The sequence below is a fragment of the Pseudorca crassidens genome, chromosome 18 (assembly GCF_039906515.1).
Source record: "Pseudorca crassidens isolate mPseCra1 chromosome 18, mPseCra1.hap1, whole genome shotgun sequence".
NCBI lineage: Eukaryota > Metazoa > Chordata > Mammalia > Artiodactyla > Delphinidae > Pseudorca > Pseudorca crassidens.
The window spans coordinates 45,890,610-45,912,117 of record NC_090313.1 but is presented as its reverse complement, the minus strand read 5'-3'; the positions used below and the strand labels follow the sequence as shown (position 1 = coordinate 45,912,117).

The 21,508-nt window shown below is 42.9% G+C and overlaps 1 protein-coding gene across 1 annotated transcript in view; it reads right to left on the bottom strand.

Moving 5' to 3' along the window:
* LOC137211235 (uncharacterized) overlaps positions 1-21,508 on the bottom strand; it is a 52,444-nt gene that overhangs the window by 9,073 nt on the left and 21,863 nt on the right. Inside the window, exons 5-6 of the mRNA XM_067713515.1 lie at positions 11,578-11,646; positions 10,681-10,780 (exon numbers count right to left, since the gene is read on the bottom strand). Of these exons, the coding sequence (XP_067569616.1) occupies positions 10,714-10,780; positions 11,578-11,646 (136 nt within the window). The 3' untranslated portion in view covers positions 10,681-10,713. The remainder of the gene's footprint in view (positions 1-10,680; positions 10,781-11,577; positions 11,647-21,508) is intronic.

Here is a 21,508-nt window from a genome sequence, read left to right as displayed (position 1 = left end):
TGTACATAACAATTTTTAATTTATTCAAATCTCATTTTTATAACTAACTACTTCACAACAAGTAACATGCTAAGGCAACATCAATAGATGAAAAAAGGTAGTCCCTGGCCCCAAGGAATGTTGCCCAGGAGAACACAGATATGTAAAAAATACAATCACAATACAGTGTAGCGAGTGCAACAATCAGGCATGCAGAAGTGCAAGGGTAGCAAAAAGGAGCGTGTGATCACAACACTAAAAAGAAGACTGCACAAAAGACATAATATGTAAATTGAGTTTTGAAAAATGAAGTGGGTTTCCCAGGTGCCCCATAGGGAGAAAGGAATTCTTGGAGGAGAGGAAAATATAAATGAAGATAGTGAATTGTTCATATAATCCAGAAGTGAAGTAGGCAATGGCAGGAGAAATGATTGGACACAGGCGTCATGAATACTTGCATGTCTGCATTTTAGCAAGTCCATTCTAAAGGAAACTTTGAGGATCAACTCGGGGCTCGGGGGCCGCGGGGGGACAGAACTAGTCATTCCTGCAAGAAACACTGGAACCAGTTTCTACCAGCCCACCAGAAAAACGACTTCAAGGGCAACGTGGTATCACAGGAAGGGCTTGTTTCTGTGTTCATTTGTTTTTAGTTCATTAGGCCTCACTTAAAATTCTGATTCCACAATGCACTTGCTTTGGGATCTTGAACAACACTCATAACCTCTGCAAGTTTCAGTATAGTAAGTTTATGTGATTACGTTCATCTGTAATATCCCTGTGTTGCAATCTTAATTAATTAAGATTAATTCATCTTAATCTTAATCTCAAATTCAGATCAAACACTAGTTCCTCTGTGACTTTTCCTCCGAACTGATTCAAAAGCCTTCTCTCCCGTCCTCATTTGGCTTCTCTTCTCTTCTGGAATCCCGTAAGAACTTCTATGACCTCTTTGGGTTTTTGTTGTTGTTGTTGTCTGTTTGTTTGTTTTTTAATTGAAGTATAGTTGATTTACAATGTCGTGTCAGTTTCAGGTGTATAGCACAGTGATTCCGTTTTCAGATTCTTTTCCCTTATAAGTTATTACAAAATATTGAGTATAGTTCCCTGTGCCATAGAGGAGATCCTTGTTGTATCAATTCTATGCCTTCTCTGAATGACCGTAGCACTTGTTGTCTGTATCATTTTTATATCTGTTGTGGCTTTGTGACTGAAAATGAAAATTTTCTATTTGTTCATGTCCTGGACCTTCCTTAAAAATGTGTTCATTTATCTATTTCATATTTATTGACTACATCTTAGACACGGTGTTAGCTGCTTGTTCTAGATGTTAGTAAAATATAGACCTTCCTGCTCAAAGGGCTGTACAGTATTTGTGGGAAAACAATAAAATGAACAACCTATGTCTCAAATAGCTTTGTACTTCCCAAAGAGAACACACCTTGTAGGTACAATAAATATATGTATTATACGTAAATGTATAAATAGTTAATGGCATTAAAAACTTGAGATAACTGCTTTTCTATTCTGAGGAAATGATGATTATATTTCACCAGGAGCTCAATACCACTCTGAGAATGAAGGCTTAACCCCCGACCTGACTTACTGCATCGCTTTCTTATATGAAAATGGACAAGTCTGTACATACTCTCTACAAAAAGGCTTATCTGGCATGAATTTCAGATAGCAAGAAGAAAAAGTCAAGAGGTTCAGAGAAGCATCCAGAAGCTCAGATGATTGTCTGGTACTAATACAACTTGCTTGACAGGAAAATAGAGCTGTAAATGTCACAATATTAGATGATCTTTTAAGAATTTCAAAACCTCCTGCTATTAATTAGAAATCCTAGAAGAACCGCTTCTTTTAAAGCATACTGATAATATGCTTTGCAGCTTAATATTCAGAAGACTATGTTTTGGCTAAGCGAGCTTCAGGAAAGAAGGAAAGTTGTGGTTCAGTTCCATCTACTCTGGAACCTCTGGTCAAAACATCTACTTCTGTGCTCAGCCATCTTATCATCTGCAAAATGGAGGCAACTCTAAGAAAACATAGTTGCAGAGATGTTGCACAGTTTCCTGTGTAATTGTCTTCATTTGTTTCAGAAAACCAATAACATCTAAGCTACTACTGCAGAGAGTGCAATGTTACTTGGGGTCATCTAGTGCAGCTCTGTCAAAGTAAAGAAAAGGAAAGGGGCCTAGAATAATTATAATTTTCCCAAGAGGACACTACTATTTTATGGTAAATCTGAGTCAAGAACCCTGATCTCTTTGATGCCATTCCATTGTTCTTTCGTTGGGTTCTGAACAACCCAGAGAAAGAAAGAGAAATAAAACTCCTATGTGCTGTGTCACCGGTACAGGACGTGACAAGATTGGAATTGGAGAACTACATATTAACAGATATTTGGGAAATTCTTCAAACCAATTAAGATATATACCAGGTACATAACAAACAGTTATGTTTTCCCAAGATGATTCTGTGGAATGAACAGAACTGGTAACTGAAGGTGTCTCTGTGCTGCAGTTCCAAACAGGATGGGTGAATGCTTGTTTTCTGGCACCTTTAAGACTCCACCCCAATATACACATTAAAATAAAATTAACATTTCAACTGGGTCATATTTAATTCTGCATGCACTTGTAGGTCAGCAAAATATTCCATATATCATTTAAGTTGTCACTCACTTTTTTTTCTTTTTTTTTTTGCGGTACGCGGGCCTCTCACTGTTGGGGCCTCTCCCATTGCGGAGCACAGGCTCTGGACGCACAGGCTCAGCGGCCATACCTCACGGGCCTAGCCGCTCCATGGCATGTGGGATCTTCCCGGACCGGGGCTCGAACCCATGTCCCCTGCATCGGCAGGCGGACTGTCAACCACTGGGCCACCAGGGAAGCACGTCACTGACATTTTAACTTGTTTTAATTTCTAAATGTCTTTCCAAACACAAAACAGAGGTGGGAAAATGGTATATGGGAAGCTGCAGAGATGAAATAAGCTTACTTCATTCGGCATAAAGATGAATACCCAGACAACTTCCTCATAGCTGAAAGTGTCCAAATCTACTGTCTTCATTTTGTAGTCAAGGCTTCTGGAAAAATATGCTAACGGATTCCTAATTACCCAAATGCCCCATATCTGTTTCAGTAAGTATCATTATATATTATGGAAATTTTTCTCAGTGACAGAGAAAGATATCCTGGCAGAGGATCCCCCTGCCCATGACACAGAGATGATGGTCTCAAGCTACCTTGAAGGTGTTGGAGCCCACTTTATCCATTACTAATATTAATGGAGGACAAAACTTCATATTCTGTTTGCTCTGTATTTGTTAAATCACTTCTTCCCTTCATTAAAATGGGTGACACATAACTGAGTCTGTAGTGTGTGTATCATTGGAAACTGAACACATTTCTGTTGGTTTTATTAATGTCATAGGTTTCTAGGGAGGGTCTACTAAATAACTAAGTCTGGTTTCAGAGTTACAAATAAATTACGATGTAACTTTGAATAAATTAAGCTCATCATAAAGGAAGGACACTGATAGTTGTTACTACCCCTTCCTTGAGGGGCTCTTGTAAAGCACTGAATAAAGTAACAGAGGTTTATATGCATGCATATATTTTCAATGATATTTGTACACACTTAAAAAGAACTCTACAGAATGCATTATAAAAACCTTGATGCTGTGTGTCCCTAGTTCCCAGCTCTCTCATTAAAACTATTTATATGAACAAAATGTTATCTATTAGGATAGCTATCAGAGTACTCCAAATACTACTTCTTGCAGTACCCTGTTCCAACCATTTGCCTTCCTCTTCCCATTAGTCCTTAATTCAGAAACCCAAGAGATTTGTTCATTAATTTATGAACATATTTCTTCATTCAGCCAAGAAAATTGATTGATCCCTTACCAAATTTCAGGCACCCTTCTTCAGTATATTTTATAGGCATGTTCAGGAAACACAGCAGTGATTAACACAGATGAATATAGCCTCTCTCGAGCTGAGGGGAGAGACAAAAGTAAAGAAGCAAATATAAAATCATAAGTATAAATACATAAATAAAAATTGAATAAATGGTAGAATAACTAGTATATCAAGTAAGTGCTGGAGAAAAACAGCAAGCAGGGAAGGGAGATGGAGATTGTTAGCTGGTAGGAGGAGGCTGTGATCTGAAACTCAGTGATCACTGAGGGCTTTCTAGGGAAGATAAAATTTAAGAGGGAACCTAAGGTTGTGAGAGGGAGCAAGGTGCATATCTGGGAAGTGAATAGTACAGGCAGAGGGAACAGTCAGATGAAAAGGCAATGAGGCAAGAGTGGGTTTGGAGTATCCAAGGAGCAGAAAGGATGTCAGTGTGTGGAAAACAGAGGGAGCAAAGTGGAGAGGAGAAGGAAACAGTCAAGAGGCCCAGATTTCTAGGGCTGTGGAGGCACTTTGAGGACTTTGCTTTTCCTGTGAAGAAGCCATTGAAGAGACTAGAGTGACATGATCTGACTTATGTTTTAACAGGATCTCTCTGGATGCCATGATGATTAGAGACTGCAGGAGAATAAGGACAAGCCCCAGAAGACCAATAGTTGATTCAAAGAAGTGATTTACTCAAACATGCGCCTCGTCCTCAGTGAGGATGCAGAGCAGGGATCAGCAAATACTGGCCACAAATCAAATCAGGTGCTCAGCCTGGAACTGTGTGACTGAGAGCTAATAATGGTTCTCACATTCAGAAAGTTTGTTGAAGAAGAAAGAGGAGGAGAAGTTACAGAAAGTGTATGTGTCCCACAGAGCCTAAGATATCTAAAATCCAGAAAATGCTTTCCAACACCTGATGGAAGGCATCTGGCTGGTAGGAGGTCCTCAGCAAAATTTGGAAGAGGAATACATGAGTCAGTTAGTTCCTGAAAACACTGTAAAGTGATAGGTGTCAAGAAACATTTATGCCTTCACCCTTAACCTTCACAAATGATGCCATTTCCATTGAGCTACTGAAAAATATATTCTGGCTTTCAAAACAATAAACCAGAGGGCATTTTCTCACATAGGCAAGGTCATAAACAACTGTCAGCTAAAGCTGAAATAGCAACAAATCAAATAATAACAAAAACATTTTTATAGATTTTTAAACCTTACAAAGCATTTTCATGTTCATTATCTAATTTAATCCTCAAATCAATGCCATGAGATAGTTATTATTTTCCCATTAGAAATGACCACATGTTAAATGCTTAGCGATTGCTCAAGAAAAGCTGAAATCTTGAGTGTTACCTCTATTAATGCCAAGGTTGGGTGTTTTCCCATGGGAACATTGGATGCTAAAATCACCAGGGATTTTCAGCTCAAGATGGCAGACTAGGAAATATATTTACTTTCTGGTCCTCCTGAAACCATATTTAAATAAAACTGTAGAAATACCAAAATTCATCAACCAATAAAAGCCAAGACATTGTGGAAGTCATCAACCACAGAAAGATTTCAACACATTTCGAGAAGGCAAACAATGAAATGGAGGGGCCATGAATAAAATAATGAAGAAAAGATTACCCTAAGTAGGGTCTGCACAAAGCCAGTCAGCTTTTGCTGAGCTCTGTTTATACTAAAGGGCAGATGAAAGAAGAGGGGCTGAAAACAAGGAGACAAAAGTCATTTTAGGAAAAACAGTTCATTTAATGAGCTCCAGGGAACAGTCAGCCTGCTGCCATACTCACTCATGTATTACAGTGGATTGTTGGTAAGCAAGACAAGAAAACAGGGAACAAACAAACAAAAATCAAGACACTGTTTCTTACTGAACTCTTCTCAAATGAGATCAAGAAATTATGGTTCAATGCCATAGCTGTAAATCATTTCTGCTCTTGGAGAGGTTAGAAAGGGCTTATAATATTTACCCTTTTTATTCAGACAGAATTTAGGTCTGAGCAAAAGCTTTTGTGTCCTCCAACCTCAAAGTTTATTGGGGATGGAAGTCCAAATTTGCTTTGACATACCATAAAAAGAATCTCATGAGGAGAGGGTCAAACTACTTTTGGAATATATGACTTATGCCCAGTGTTATTCTAAATAGATCTTAAACTAAAATATATAAATTTTTACTGATCTATATGATTCTGGGTTCTGAAACTTCTACATGTTACATGCCTGATATATAACACACAATGTCAGTCAAAGGAGAGAGAAAACACTCCAATGAAGCAAGCCAAAGTAACAAGATTCGAACAAGGTAAAGTGATGTGTAGACCAAGACCAGGATTTTTCAATTCTTTCCTGTCATTCTGTAGCTTCCAGCTCCTGAATAACAACACAAGTTTCCCTTGTCCTAGACACACAAGAGTGTGTCTCCGGGGCATAAGAAACTCTAGAGTTACATATGTGTAGTAAAGAGTGGACCCAGCTGGCATACTCACAATGACCAAATTCTGTTGATCGTACTTTATTTTAAACCAATACATCGCTCCATGCTGAAGTTGCAATAAATGATATACTTGCTTTCTAGACAGAATGAGATGCCTTACTGGATATACTCCAGGAAGGCCAGAGAAACTGGCTTCTAATCCATACAGAATAATTCATTGATGAATTCCTTTCAGGATAGCCCATGATTTATCTAGAATATAAGCTTTACATACCTGGATCCTTCAAACTAGATCAAAGGGAAAAACCTAGGCTGCAAGCCTCAATTAGAAATGTGGGATGGTGCTATGCTGACAACTGGTGGTCCCTGACCTATCTTTTAAGATTAAAACCCAGTGTGGTGGATTCACGCTTTGAACAAAAGAACACCTCCTGCAGGGCAGTGTATGTGTTCATTACAGGTATGGCACATAGGGATAAGTATCATAAGGACTTCAAGAAAAAAAGAAAAAGTATCATATGAAGCATATATGATAAGGAGGCACCACAGTCCAGAGCACGAGCTCTGGAATCACACAGGCTTGCTTCGAATCCTGGCTAAGCCACTACCATCTGTATACCCTGAAGAACAGTCGAAGGTTTAAATGTTGTTTTAAAAAATTTCGAAAAAGAAGTGAAGAAAGAACCTATCTGCCAGGAAGGGACATCGTGGGGTGCAGCATCCAGTCGGGTCAGGGCTCTGCATCCCCTGCTTAGAAACCTTCACTGCCTGGCTCATGGTGATGCCGGCAGCTCAGCAGCCAAGGTGTCCTTGGAAGGTGCTCCTGTCTCCACGGCTCTCAGACAAGCTGGGGAGGTCCACGGAGGAGGCAGGCCACAGCCTGGAAATCTCTGGGTGCATTCTGCACTCACCTCTGAGCAGGCTCTGGCCTCTGGGCCCCGTTGCGGGGAAGGGCTGGCCGACACATACCCAGAGCTGAGGCGCCTGCAGAGCCGGTGCCCAGGTAGGGTGAGCTCTGGAGCAGAAGGCTTCCACAGTCCCCAACAGTCTCCACGTGGTGGCCCATCCGGTGCCAAACACCTGCCACCCACAGCGAGAAGTCCCAGCCGCTAGAAAGTCCAGAAGGGCTCGGGCTCTTTGCCCTTGGGCCGGGTTTCTCCAGGGGCTGGGCTTCTGTGGTGCCCCCAGCCCACCCCATTACCCACCCGCCCTTGCTCTGTGACACGTACGATGGAATTTCGAGACCCAGGCTGAGCTGTCCAGTGTCCAGTGCGTGCTAGACCTAGAGAACAGTTAGAAGCTAGGGAGAAGTTCTCCCACTTTCACTCTCTTTTCTCAGATCAGGCAGGCAGCACATCTCACCCCGAAGCTATGGACACCACACCTCCTTCCCAGGCTACCTTTTTCCATTCTGCCCCTTGTTTCCCTTTCCATTCTGCCTCCCTTTTCCCCAGCCTCCCATTTATGGCTTCAGGGGTAATCGGTGCTTCAGCAGGCAGCACGTATGACCCAGAAGCTATGGACACCACACACCCCACCCAGGCTATCTTTTTCCATTTTGCCCCTGTTTTCCCTTTCCATTCTGCCCCCGTTTTCCCCAGCCCCCCTTTTATGGCTTACGCCAGTATCGGTGCTTCAGCAGGCAGCAGCTCTGACACCAAAGATATGGACACCACACCTCCTTCCCAGGCTGTCATTTTCCAGTCTGCCCCGTCTCCAAGTAGAACCACTACCCATTTCACACGGCTGTTCCTAGTTCTCGGAACACACCACTCACTGGTAGCAATGCCTCAGCCCATGCCTCGACTCATTTACCTGCAACGTCGGCCAACAGATAGACCAACACTTCAAAGTTATGACAGAAAGTTGAGTAAGTTATATGCTTGGAATTGCATTTATTATTATTAACTAGCACAATTGTAGTGCTTAGACTATAAAAAGTAATATTCTAAGTGCTTAGCAAATATTAACTCACTTAATCCTCAAAATGGAAACACTATAGGTACGTAATATTCATAATATTCACATTTTTGAGGGAAACAGAGGCCCAGAGAGGTTGAATAGCTTGTCTAATGCCACACAGTAAGTAGGGCACAGAAACCCAGCATGAAAACCAGACCGTCTAGACTTTCATCACTTTGCTGTGGCACCTTATTAGATGTTGTGGTTAGGGAAGGAACTAAACTGACAAGACTCTGAACTAGAGAGGGGAGAAATGAGAAAATGACTGATCCTAGAAACTAGAGAAGATTTCAGCTCAGAAATTTCTGGTGATGAGACCGGGAAGAACAAGAACTTGGTTGGAAAATTAACTTGGGGTAGTATCTGAATCCATTGAGAAATGGTTTTGTTTTTTTTTTTAATTTAGAAAGGCCAGTTGGATGAAGATTAATGAAAAAAAAGGTAGAAGGTGCCATAAGTGAGACATAACCTCTTCCCTCTATGTACTAGGGGTGGGCGTCCTGTGGGAAAGGATGAAGCTCTCTCTACAGGTTTGTCACCAGGATGAACAAGGAGAAACATGGCAACCATTGTACTGGTTTTGATGATCTCTCAAAACCAAGGCTTCAGTTTCCAAGAACTACCTATGGTAGCATACCTACCATGTGTCAGACATGCCACCAAGTGTGTTTCCAGTCACACATTTTAATTGGAGAAATAGTTCCTATGAGGTATGCATTAGTTCCCTATGGCTGTAACAAATTACTACAAAAATGCTTGCTTCAAACAAAACACACTTATTCTCTTATGGTTCTGGAAGACAGACTTCCAAAACCAGTTTCCCTGGGCTGAACCAGGAGTTGACAAGGCCATCCATCCTCCTTCTAGAGGCTCTAAGCGAGAATCTGTTCCCTTGAGAGCATTCCTTGACTTCTGGCAACATCAATCCAACCCCAACTTCATCATCACATTCTCTTTGGAGTAAAAACTCCCTCTGCCTCTCTCTTATGAGAACACCAGTGGTTACATCTGGGTCCATCCAGGTAGTCCAGAAGAAACTTCCCATCTCGAAATCCTTACTTTCATTCCATTGGCAAAGTCCCTTCTGCCATTCAAGGTGACATTCACAGGTTCTGGGGATTAGAAGGTGGACATTTGGGGGCAATGGTATTATTCAGTCTACTACAAGGTAGATACTATTATCTTTCTCAGATGTAGGAAATGAGATTTAGGGAAGTACTTTGTCTCAGGTCTACAATTTCCAGAGTAGAGATTTAAATTCTGCCACTGAGACTTTAGGACACACTCTAAACAACTTTAACCTGTGGCCTTAATTACTGCATACTCCTTGGTTAAGAGTCACACTTAGGTATCAAGACCCAATTGAATACAACACAAGTACTGTCTCCTCTTTTACTATGTTTGCCTGGTGTATTTATGAATCTTGCCCAGAGCAGAAGAGTTCAGAAAATTGTAATGCACGTTTACTAAGAGAAAGCATTTACTGTTTGATATGCACAGAGTAAAGGAAGCCTATTTAAAATAAAATAAAATAAAATAAAATATGCCACCAAATCGTCAAGTGTCACAACAGAGGTAACCCCGTGGGAGTCATGAGGAGACTAAAATTATCTCCAATTGTGCAGGGGAGAAAAGTTTCACTAAAGGCAGGTGTAGTTCAGCCAAGCCCTACAGCACAGAAGTAGGAATTTGGATATGTATGAATGGGAAAGAAGACATTTTAGGCATGGGAAACAGTTTAATGCAGAATGGATGAGAAACATGCATTAGACCTTTCTAAATCAATTGGCTTATTAACCCAGTAAATCAGATTTAGTCAGTCAAACTAGCTTTAGCTGATTACTTATCCAGGGGATAGCTGTTCAGAGTAATTTTTGTCATAGAACAGTAAATTAAATTGTTGAACTATAGCTTTAGGCTTGCTAAGTGAAATAGATTGCTCTAGATGATTTTCAAGTGACTTACTTGGTACTATTCACGAAATTGGGGGTTAACACCTGCTTAAGACAACATAGAGCATTGATCTTAAACAGTACTTGAAGTAGTTACTGTGTAAAATAACTGTTCAGTAGCTCATGGTAAATGGTTGTTTATAATCCCCATTGGACAAACAACTTGTTTTTTGCAAATGGTAATGTGAATTGCTGTTGCATAAACTATAGTAATGACCACCTACCTAATTTGTTGTCCAAACCAGAAATCTTCTAACAACACAGGTCTCCTAATAAAAATAAGCATGAAGGTAACACACACTGGGTGTCTCCCATGTGTCTGTGCATGCATCTATATCTCACTGAACCCCCATAACAGCCCCCAAAACAGGGACTCTGAGTGTCCCCATGCTGCTGGTGGAGAAACAGGCACAGGAAGGTTCAATAGTCTACCTACCTAAGATCACACAGAGGGTAGGAGAGCCCGTTTTTAAACCATCTGCCTCCAATTCCAGGTGCCAGGAGCCAGACTCAGCCTACAGGCCTCTTCTGCTCGTCTGGAGGTGAAACCATGTGTAAGGATTAGTCAAATTCTGTCTTCACTCATCAAGGTAGCTTGAACACTTGCACATACTCCAAGTAGCATATAGCATAAGCAATAAGATGTTTGCCCAGGGTATTGTCCAGGAACTTGGCATCAGCTGTGTCTAGTTAGGCTGAGCTGGTTAAGACTGCAGAGGACCACCGATGTTCCACCTGGGCAAGTGCCTTTTGACCTCCTGCCTTCAGAGGGCCGAACACTCCAGCCTGAGAATATGCTGAGCCCTGTAGCCTAGTTACGCCAGCTCAGAACAATGATGAGCACACCTTTTTCCAATCACCTTTCCTCATGCTCCCCATGGCTCATACTGCCCTGCTTCTTTATCCTTTATCCCACAGATACCCCAAGCCCCTTGCCTTTGGGGAGGCGGATTTGAGACCTATTGTCACGTCACTTCCTTGCTTGGCTGCCCTGTGAATAAACCTCCTCTTTGCTGCAAACCTCAGCATGTCAGTGTTTTGGCTTGCTGCGCCTCAGACAAAATGGTTGGGAGCCGTGGTACAGGTCCCTTGTCTGTGAGGGAAGCTGGTTCCTAGTAGTCACCTTGCGGATGTTTTCTCCTCCCGGGGGTGGGGGGTTGGGGGGGCAGACGTCCTGCTCTTCCAGAAAGAAGGGAGAAAGGCAGGAGCTGGACCATTGCTCTCAGGGTCACCGTCACCTAGGAGCTCATTAGAAGCACAGAATCCAGGCCCCACCCAGAACTACTGAATACCAGCCTGCATTTAACAAGATCCACAAGAGAGGCATACCCACGTTAACGTTGGAGAGGCACCAAGCTGGAGTCCACGTTGCTCATCCCTAGGGTCATCCTCTTCTCCGCAGCTAATGAAAACGAAGCAAAGATTCATCCCGAGCCTACTCTGCCTCAGTCACTTGGATATCACATGAGCTCATTTAATCCTCCCCAGAACCTGCAAATGAGACTGAGGGACAGAGTGGTCAAGCACCCAAGGGTCCATAAAAGAACAAGACCAAGGCTCACTGGAGCCCAGACCTCCAAAAAGAAGGCCCCTGAGCACAGCATGGCACCACAGCAGCCCAAACGGTGGGCCTGGAGGGTAGGCCAGGCTCCCCACGCAGAGTTCACACCATTGGACAGATGCCCACAGCAGACCACAAGGGAATATGAGAAGTAAGTTCTGATTGTGGAATCTCTGAATTTTGAGATTTAAAGGAAAACATCTGTTTTTTGGGGTTGGTTAAAACAGTTCTACCAAGGAGTAAAGAGAGGGCATCTCAAGGCCCCTTCTGGACTTAGAATTTAATGCCTATTTATTGAGAAACGCTTCATGCATTTGCTCAGTCCTAAGTCAAGATGAAGTTCTCTGTGCCCTAGAAACTTAGGTTCTAAAAAGGTCACAGAAATGGGTGAGACTTAAAAAATGCCAGAACAATGCAACAGCCTTAATCAGACTGTCTTTGCTTTGCCTTGTTTACAAGTCACTGACTTTAAACTGAATATGGTGTCATGTCTTTATTTTTCTTGAAGTTTTTTTTTTTAAAGATCATGTAAAGATTTTCTTCCATGGTAAGACTTTTATATTGTATTTTTCTTAAAATGGAGTGTGGTACATTTACCCTCCATCAGATGATTGCTTATAACTCAGATTGCTTATAACTCACCTTGCTTATTTAGAATACCGCTAGAGGTTTCTATGCACCTAGTAATACAAATGCATTTTCAGGATCATTCAAACCAATGACAATCCAAGTTTACAGAGTGCAGGATAATGAAAATTCTCTCGACCCATATCTTTTACTACTTTTAATCTGTTAACAAACCCTAAGTGTCTCAGATGAAAGGTACTGTAGCGGGAATTGACATCGTTAACAGCATTCCACACAGGTAAGTCATGATTGTTCCAATTTCTCAAAAATTTGGACACTTTGACTGCCTCTATAATATCTCTAGGGTGTGTGAAAGAAAAAAAAAGAGGCCTGTACAATTTATTTCTCAAAATACGCACAGAAATATTTTGCACATACAAACAGGGAAACCTTATAAATAATGTATGGGGAGAAATGTAATGTCCAAAACAGAACTACTTGTTTCGAAAGACAACACTGTCACCAAGTGTCCTCTCAGCAAAACTGACTGGGAATTTTTAGGGGCTGCCCAACCAGAGGTGGAGATTTATAGGAACCTGGGATGTTTGAAAAATTGTTTTGGACGACCTCCTCGAGGAAGGCACCAAGCCACATCCCAAATTGCAAAAATGGCTCCAGGTTGACTCCTTGTGTCCTCACTCTTTGCAATTTGACATTCCAACTTCTCTCATCAAGAGGCAGAGTTGATTTCCCCACCCTTGAAGTTAGGTGACTTGCCATTGCCAATAGAAGGCAGCAGGAACAATGGTGTGCCAGTTCAGAGCTAGGTCCCACGATGCTTCTACTTTCCCTCTCGGAGCCCTGGTACCCCCAAGAGCACAAGCCCCAGTTACTAGCTGGGGCATAGGAGGTATGTGGCCCAGTCAAGCCCCCAGTCCAGCTACAGCCAGCCCCCTACAGGTGTAGCAGCAATTCCAGCCATGATAAGCAGGGTTGTGATGAAGAATTAAGAGCATAAGTGTATTCTATAATTTATAAACCACTCTGTCAACCTACGACATTATTTTTCAAAAGCATTTTTGTTATTTTGAATCCCTGCGTGGACATATTGAAAACAGCACTGCAATGATTGTTGGAGAGCAAAGGATGCAACCTGAAATAGAGAGTAAAATATATTAGTTTATCCAGATTCACGTATTTGTATAAATTACTAGAAAATCATCTGAAGAAAAACAGACATGAATGAAGAAAACAGTCCAAAGAACACGGGTGAAGAAATATGTCTATTTAACACCAACTAGTACATCAAAACATGTAATGGAAAGTATATGTTTAGTTCTCTGCATAATGCTGTATAATTTTCATCACAAAAGAATTATTGATTTGTACATACTTGGAAGAAAACAAAGCATTAAGATCATCTGCTGGTGTGAAAACTGGCCCCTATACACAGAGGGCAACGAGAGACTGAAGAAAGAGGCAGCCTGCCCCAGACTAGTCAGTGGCAGTTTTAACAAGCAAGGGAACCTGCTTACAAGGCTTGCCTTGGTCAGCTGAAAGACGAATAGATCTCAGCACCCACCCGCCAGAATCTTGAGTTTACACAGCGACCTTAACAGGGTTCAGTCACGTATACTGTCCACATGGTCTCAAGAACACATTACTCTCTCAAGGCTGAGTTTTTGAAAATGGTTCCCGCTGTGGGAACGGTGGGCAGAATGTATATTCCATGGTCAGGGGAGGGGGTTATGCCCTCTCAATGGCCTCCTCTGACATTTCAGCAAGGAAGGATGCCAGAGAAGAAAGCCTAGGGCAGAAACCACTCAACTTGTTATCACGAATACCAGGGGAACCCAAGCAAGTGGATATACAAGCCTGCATAGGCCTTGGAAGTAGGAAGCATTTGGGGACTACACCTGGGCTGGTACTGGCCTCCCTCCCCCAAAGGGACAACGACAGCAGAAACCTGGATGCAGTCAAGAGAGAGAACAAAGAAAGGCAAGGCTGGATATGGAGCAACGTGTGGATCCAGGAGCATGTGTCTCAGAACTGCCGGGGCTCTGCAGACCAGCTGCTTCCCCATTCTCCTTGACCCTCATTGGTATAATTAACTCAGGGTGGGCACATCCCGGCTGCCAAGTCACTTCCACCTGTCCATGGAGTTGACAGTTACTTGCTCACAGTGAACCAACCTCCGTGGACCTAACAGCTACTGCAGGAGGCAGTAGTGGAGAACAAGGTGACGACAACCACCAGATGCAAAGTAGGAAGACACGCTCAGCATTCTGACTGGGTGGATTGATGGTGTGGGGTTAAGTCTGCAGAGCTAAAGGGGCCAGATGTAGAAAAGGGAAGGGGAATCATGAGGATATGGTCAAGCCCCATCGTATGGATATTTCATCCATATGTTGTATACAAATTCCATTAAATTTGCTCTGAATGAAAAAGAGAGAAAAAAATTATCCTTTAAACCATGTCAGTGACTTTATTTACCATCTCATTTGATGAGCTCATAGTCCAGGTTCAGAGGGAAATGGGAGCTCTGAGTCTGCCATCTCTCAGGAAGTCTCAAGCTTCAGAGGCCCCTCATAGCCAAACTACCTCCCCTTTTGCACTTTTCAAGCAACGTTATTCCTAAGTGCGAGTCACCCTCTTCGTCGGGTTCTCCAAGAAACAGCAATCTCTCCCAATGAGAGAGGAAAAATGGGCTACTTTGGCTTTTTGAGGCACAATATGTAGCTCTCCAAAATGGTACCTGCCTGGGGGATTTTTCAAGAAACTTAACCAGCAGTGGTGATTTGTTTGTCTTCACATAACGTATGACCCAGATGTGCTGAGAAATAAGAAAAGGACGAACGAATCAAGGACAGCTGATACAAGGAGGCAAGGGGCAACTTCCACAGCCTCCGTGGAAAGCTACAGGAAGGGAACATCCAGCTGGTGGGAGCTGAAGACAGGGTCCAGTCCTCCTTGGGCTCGGGATGCCATCCTCTCTTCCTACATCTTCATGCTCTCCTTCTCTGTTGGCCCCTCCCAGCCAGATTAAAGAGCCACAAGGAAATGCCCTCCTCCATTCTATTCTCCTGTCATTCATCCACCCCTCCCTTCTTTCCCTTTGCCATCAATTTCTTGACTTGCCCCCATTGCTCCCTTCTCTTCTACACTGCGATCTGGTTTCTGTCCCACTACTCTCATGAAACTGATCTCCTGAAGCCCCCGATGATTTCTCCGTTGACAAGTCCAGGGGACTACTTCTCAATCCTTATCTATGTGACCGCCAAGCCGAGCTAGATCTTAAACAACGTCTCTGTCTTGAAAATCTCTTCCCTTGTCTTCTGCGCCACCCAACCCTCCTGACAGTTTTCTGTCTCTCGGAACCCTCCCAGTGTCTTGCTGAGCTGATCTTCCTTGGGGTAATTCTTGGGGCTCTGTATTAGGCTCTCTGCTCTTCTTCCTCTATGCCATCTCCCTGAAGGACCTCATCCTCTCCCTTAGTTTCAATTACCAGCTAAGTCTCTCTCCATCTAAGACCACTCTCTGCACCTTTCAATCAACATATGACTTCCTGTAAAACATCTCCATTTAAATGTCTCATAAGGCACCTCAAATACAACACGTCCATATTACTGAATGTCCACTCAGAAAAACACCCCGTTACAGGTAGTTCAATACGACAAATTTCATATGGTGATGAAACAGCTAAAAGGTCAAATGGGATGGTGAGACATCCCAGAGAGTCACAGCAGTAGAAAACACACCCACCCCACTGCTGGGCTGGGGGGCAAAGAAGGAAGTGGTGTTGCCACAGCTGCCAGGCAGGAGCTGGAGGCACAGAGGGAGTGGCTTCCTGGTGGGGCCGCCACTCAGAGCAAAGCGGCCACCAGTCCTGCTGCAGCTGCCCGAACAGAGAGAGGAGGGCGAGGGAAAAATACGTTGGCTTCTCCCTTCCCCCTGCCCTCCGACCTCTGGCCAATGTTTTCCATTGGCTGAACGTACCTGGAAGAGTTGGCGAGGAGATCTGGGCGATGGGGTTTGCAGGATCAGCCCTGTGACACGGAGCAGAGCAGTGGAAAGGCAGGGAGCCGGTCTGAGGCAAACAGGCAAATGGCAGCACAGTATCCACTTCTCCCTACCTCCCCTGTCCCACTGAGTGGAACCATCTTCATGCGCGACCTTTCTCTTCCCTCATCTCCCACATCTACCCATCCATCCTCTAAGTAGCTCATCCATTCCTCTTCCTCAAAGTCACCGCCATCACTCACTATCCTTACTGCAACAAGCACCGCTCTGCCTTCTCCTGTCTCCAGACTCCCTCTTCTAACCAGTCACTACACTCCAGCCAGAAGGTTTTTCTCAAATGCGTATCTTACGTCACTCTGCCGCTTCAAGCCTTACAATGGCTGGCCCGTTGTGCTTAGGATCCAGTCCACATTCCATGGCAGGACTTCATCGCGTCTCCAGTCTCCCCTCCCCTGACATACTCCTCCACCCTCCACATTCCCACACCCTGAACCTCAGGCCCCTGAATTTCCTGGGGCACCTCTCAAGTCAGGGCCTTCACACATGCTATTCTCTGTCTTCACATAGCCCTCCCCTATCCTGCACCTCTTCTGAATTAACCCCTCTCGTGTTGGCCTCAATGGCAATGCTGCTAGGAAGACTTTCCTGGTCCTCCTCACCTGTGTTCCCTTGCACCCAACACTTTCCCCGGTGGTAGGGTTATCAGATTTAAGAAATAAACCATGCAAGTTTAACCGCGTGTCCTGTATTTTATCTGCAACCCTATACCTGACAGGCACTTGTCCCAGAGTATGACAATTGCATGTAGACATTTTAATTTCCCAACTAGCCTCCAAATCGCTTAAGGATAATGATCTTGTCAATACAATTCCCCATTTTGCTAACTAACTAGGTAAGGTTGGATGAATGGATCAGTGACTTGCGGATGGGAGTTTTACTTGAAATCGTATAGAACTAGACTTCAGCCCTAAACAGGAGAGATGCTTAAGAGACTAAAGGGAGGCTAATGACAATTACTCACCCAAGTGGAGGCTCCTAGGTTAGTTCTGGGCCAGCCTCTCAGGGTGTAAGAGAAGAACTTGGAGGTGGAAACTGTACACTAAAGGGAAATGACCAGAAGGTATGACTGGAAATGATTATTTAAAGCTTTCAGCCTGCACAAAGCTAACACACTAACTTCAGCTGGTTTGGGGATTGCTCTGGCTCAGTTTTGAGTCCTTCACACAGCTGGAAAGTTTATGCTCCTGCTGCTGGGGTTAAAACAGTGGAAAAGGCCAGAAGGGTGATGCCAAGGATCATCATACTCTTCTTACCTTGCGATGGTTTCCTAATAAAAAGCTTAAATCTAGCTATTTTCAGACCCGGTACCCAAGGGCAAGTACGTAACAAATATGAGAAAAGTGAGAAAGGTGGAAGAAAGGCAAATTAGAGCACACCATCTAAAGAGGCAGCCTCTACTGGCTTCAGACAAACCTCCACGCTGAAATGCAGGCCCAAATTTTCTCCCCCTTCGAGAAAAGACAGGAATCAAGATGTTAAGGCTTCATCTCATGATTTTTTTTTAACGTGCCCATTAAGTCAGTAAGTATTAAATGGTTGAAAAAGAACACAACTATAAGTTTATTACTCCGTGTGGGCTTCCAACACTGTACCGTGGAATCAACATGGGTCTCCAGGCTGAGATTCCCCTCAACTTGCAAACCTCAGGGAGATGCTGATTCAAATCCCAGAAGGCTCTAGTTGAAAATCAACGTCTGACATGCTCTGCGGAATCTACGGAACCATTTGCTAATTTGCTCTGGGGCGAAATCTTCTATCAATATCAATCAGGCATGAATGTAGATAATTTTCCCATGCTATCAATATAGTCATCTATATGTTTAGTCAACATTTATTGAATATCGCATAGGTAAGGTTTGGTGGTCAGTAAACAGTGGAGAGGGGCCCAGAAAAAAAGGGGGTACACTCAGGCTTGAAATCCAGCAGGTACACGCCTCTGCTGCCATACCAGTTATTTATATACTTATCTACTACTTCCATCCTAGTTGGTTAACAGTCTCTGCCCCAGCCCTAGCCCTGTGGGCCTCAGAACCCAGCAGTGGGCCACTCATCTGTGGCCACCTACGGCAAGGTGGTGCTTTCCTGTAGTCATCCTCCTTTGGCCACTTGTAATTTTGCCCTCTTTAGGGTACCATACTGGTTGCTCAATATCTTGAGCATCACACACCAACGCTCCTAAGAGAAAGTAAAGTGATAAATGTTCCCCCAAATGCTCACGTGGCTTTTGTCTCTCCCTAACCTCTTTTCTTGATTAACTCCTGCTCAACCATTCAGATCTCTACTCAAATGTCACTTCCCATTTCGCCATCTGGACTGTGTCTCCCTGACATTTACTCTCACAGCTCTGTTCCTTCACTTCATATCTTGTATCCATTTCCTTATTTGTTTGTCTGCCTCCCTGATGAAGCTGTAAGCTCCATAAGGGAAACAAAAATCAGAACTAATTTGGCAAACTGCACAGGCTTCTATATGGTTTACATGGGACTGGCCACCTACCCAGCTCCAAGGATGGGTCCTGTTGTATTCCAGCCAGTTAGCATGTCCCTTCCTCCAGGTCCTACTCATTGGCACAGGAACGAGAACCTGACCTAAGGCAGCCCAAGCAGAGTGAGGCTGGACACTCTGGCGAGGAAAGCAGAGCTACAGACCTGTTCTGAAGAGGCAATGTCCCCAATGTGGTTGTCATGAAGCATGACACGAAGGAGGACAAAGACGCAGAGTCCCAGAAAGCTGGCTCCAAAGAATACACAACATGGGCTTCTGGAGTAAACCAGATCTTGGCTGGAGCTTGTCTTTGGACTGTTCAGTTACATCAAGCAATAATTTTTTTTTTTTTTTTTTGCTTTAGCCAGTTGGGACCAAGGTTTCTATGTATTGTGACCAACAAAATCCTAACTGATATATCTTGCCCCCGAAAACACAAGAACCTTGCTCATAGAAGACACCATATCTTGAACAATATGCCATTGGGAGAACTGGAGATGGCTTAATGGGGGAGGCGACTGGGTAACATCAGCCGGAGCCTTAATTTGAACATAGTTCTTTAGAAAATATGTTAGACTGCCCTCGATTTAAATTCATCAGAAATTCAGGAGTATTTTCCCCAGTGTGTTTTACAGCAGAATTGTTCCTACCTGAGGTTATTAACCTGCTCACCTGTCATTTTCTAAGAACTCCTAAAGATTTCTGCTTCAACCCCTGGACTTTCAACCTAAAGAAACTATGGTTTTAAACTGGGGAAAGGGAACAAGAAAGAATGATTCAGCCTCTAGCTGCTTTTTACTCTGCTGGATAAAATCATTATTTTTCCCCCCAGAATGACCTGTAACTTCCTACATTTCTTACATTTCAACATCAATTTTCATTTCTCGGGATGCCTACAGCTTTTCACCTGGCTAGATGGAAGCCAAGATTTTACTTTTCTCTTCGGGGCTATTCTGCTGGGCTAGAGTCATTAGAAACAACTTTAACTTCAGGTTGTTATATATATCACATCTTTTAAAGCATAATCAGGCTATGTGGTTCATGATCTGGTTATTAGATTAAAGGTCTGTGTGGCCAAAGGGCTGTACTTCTACAACTATTGAGAAATAAACAACCTTGACTAGACAGGGAAGGAAAAGTGTGCAAGTTGGTCCCTATATCCTGATCAGGGGATTCTTTTCCTCCTTCCCTGATTCACCAAAAAGCACACTTGCCCATACTACTATTCACATTCTCAAAACATGTTTGTTACTCTCAGAGCTCCTGGAATATATATCCTCCAACGGTTGCCTTTTGTCAGTGAACTGTTCTGCACACCTCCGCTGCTTATATTTTAGCAATTTTTTTTCCTTTGGGAGAGAGAAGAGTGGCTTGTAAAACTACTAGTGGAAAGTAAGCATTAAGAATCACTTCACCTTCTTCATCAAATAAAACCACCTGAATTGCTGGTTCTATGGACCAGTATGTAATTCAAAAGTGTGATGAAGAACAGAATACTTTGAGTCTCAAAATATCTCCCCATAAATTACTTATTAGCTAAAAGAGACAAATAATAACTTGACAGTGGAGAAAGTTCGTGGGCACCACCTTAACCAAGATGCTAATGAGACAGATGACCATCAGGGGGCTCCGGTAAGGATGCACAGAGAGACTCACCATCACCTCTGTGGAACCCCATCCAAAGCACATAACATGAAACAAACATGAGGAAACAGAGGACAAACCCAGAATGAGGATCATTCTACACAACAACAGCCTATACTCGTCACAAACTCTCAATAATATGAAGAACAAAGAGGCTGAAGAATTATTTCATACTTAGACCAAAATGACATGAGAACTAAACGCAATGCATGATTGTACACTGGTTCCTGGCCTGAAAAAATTAGCCATTAAGGATGTTACTGGAATAAGTGGCAAAATTTGAATATAGATGGTAGATCAGTCAACAGTATCAATGTTAAATTTCTGACTTAGACCACTGTGCTGTGGTTTGGTAAGAAAATGTTGTTTCACTTAGGAAGTAATCACTATTTCCAGGGAAAAGGGCACATGTCTCTTTACCCTTAAGGGGTTCAGGAGAAAAAAACATGTATATATGGAGAGACAGTGAATGCCAAAGCAAATAAAGCTAAACATTAATAATTGGTGAATCAAGGTAAAGCACATACAAGAGTTCTTTGTACTAATCTTGCAATTTTTCTTTCAGTTTGAAGTTGTATCTATAACTATATATCTACATCTATATAGATGTATAAAATCAACACACAACATTTAAAATAAAATGCATCAACCTAAAATCCAGCCTATTCTTCAGGAATTGTTGGCAATCTGAAGAGAAACAAAGGCTAGCATACCAAAAGGGATTGGGTCAGTAGATTCATTCATTAGGAACCTGAGTACATTTCTACTAACTTAAATTATGCTTTCATTTGAATAAAACATTTTGGACTGCCTTAAACTTAGTGCCAATTACTTATACATTTAAACGCTCAAAGTATGAATTCCATACTTTTCCCCAAGTGAGGCGCAAGGCTGTCAGTATTCTCGTGTGCTAACAAGTAAGGAAGGC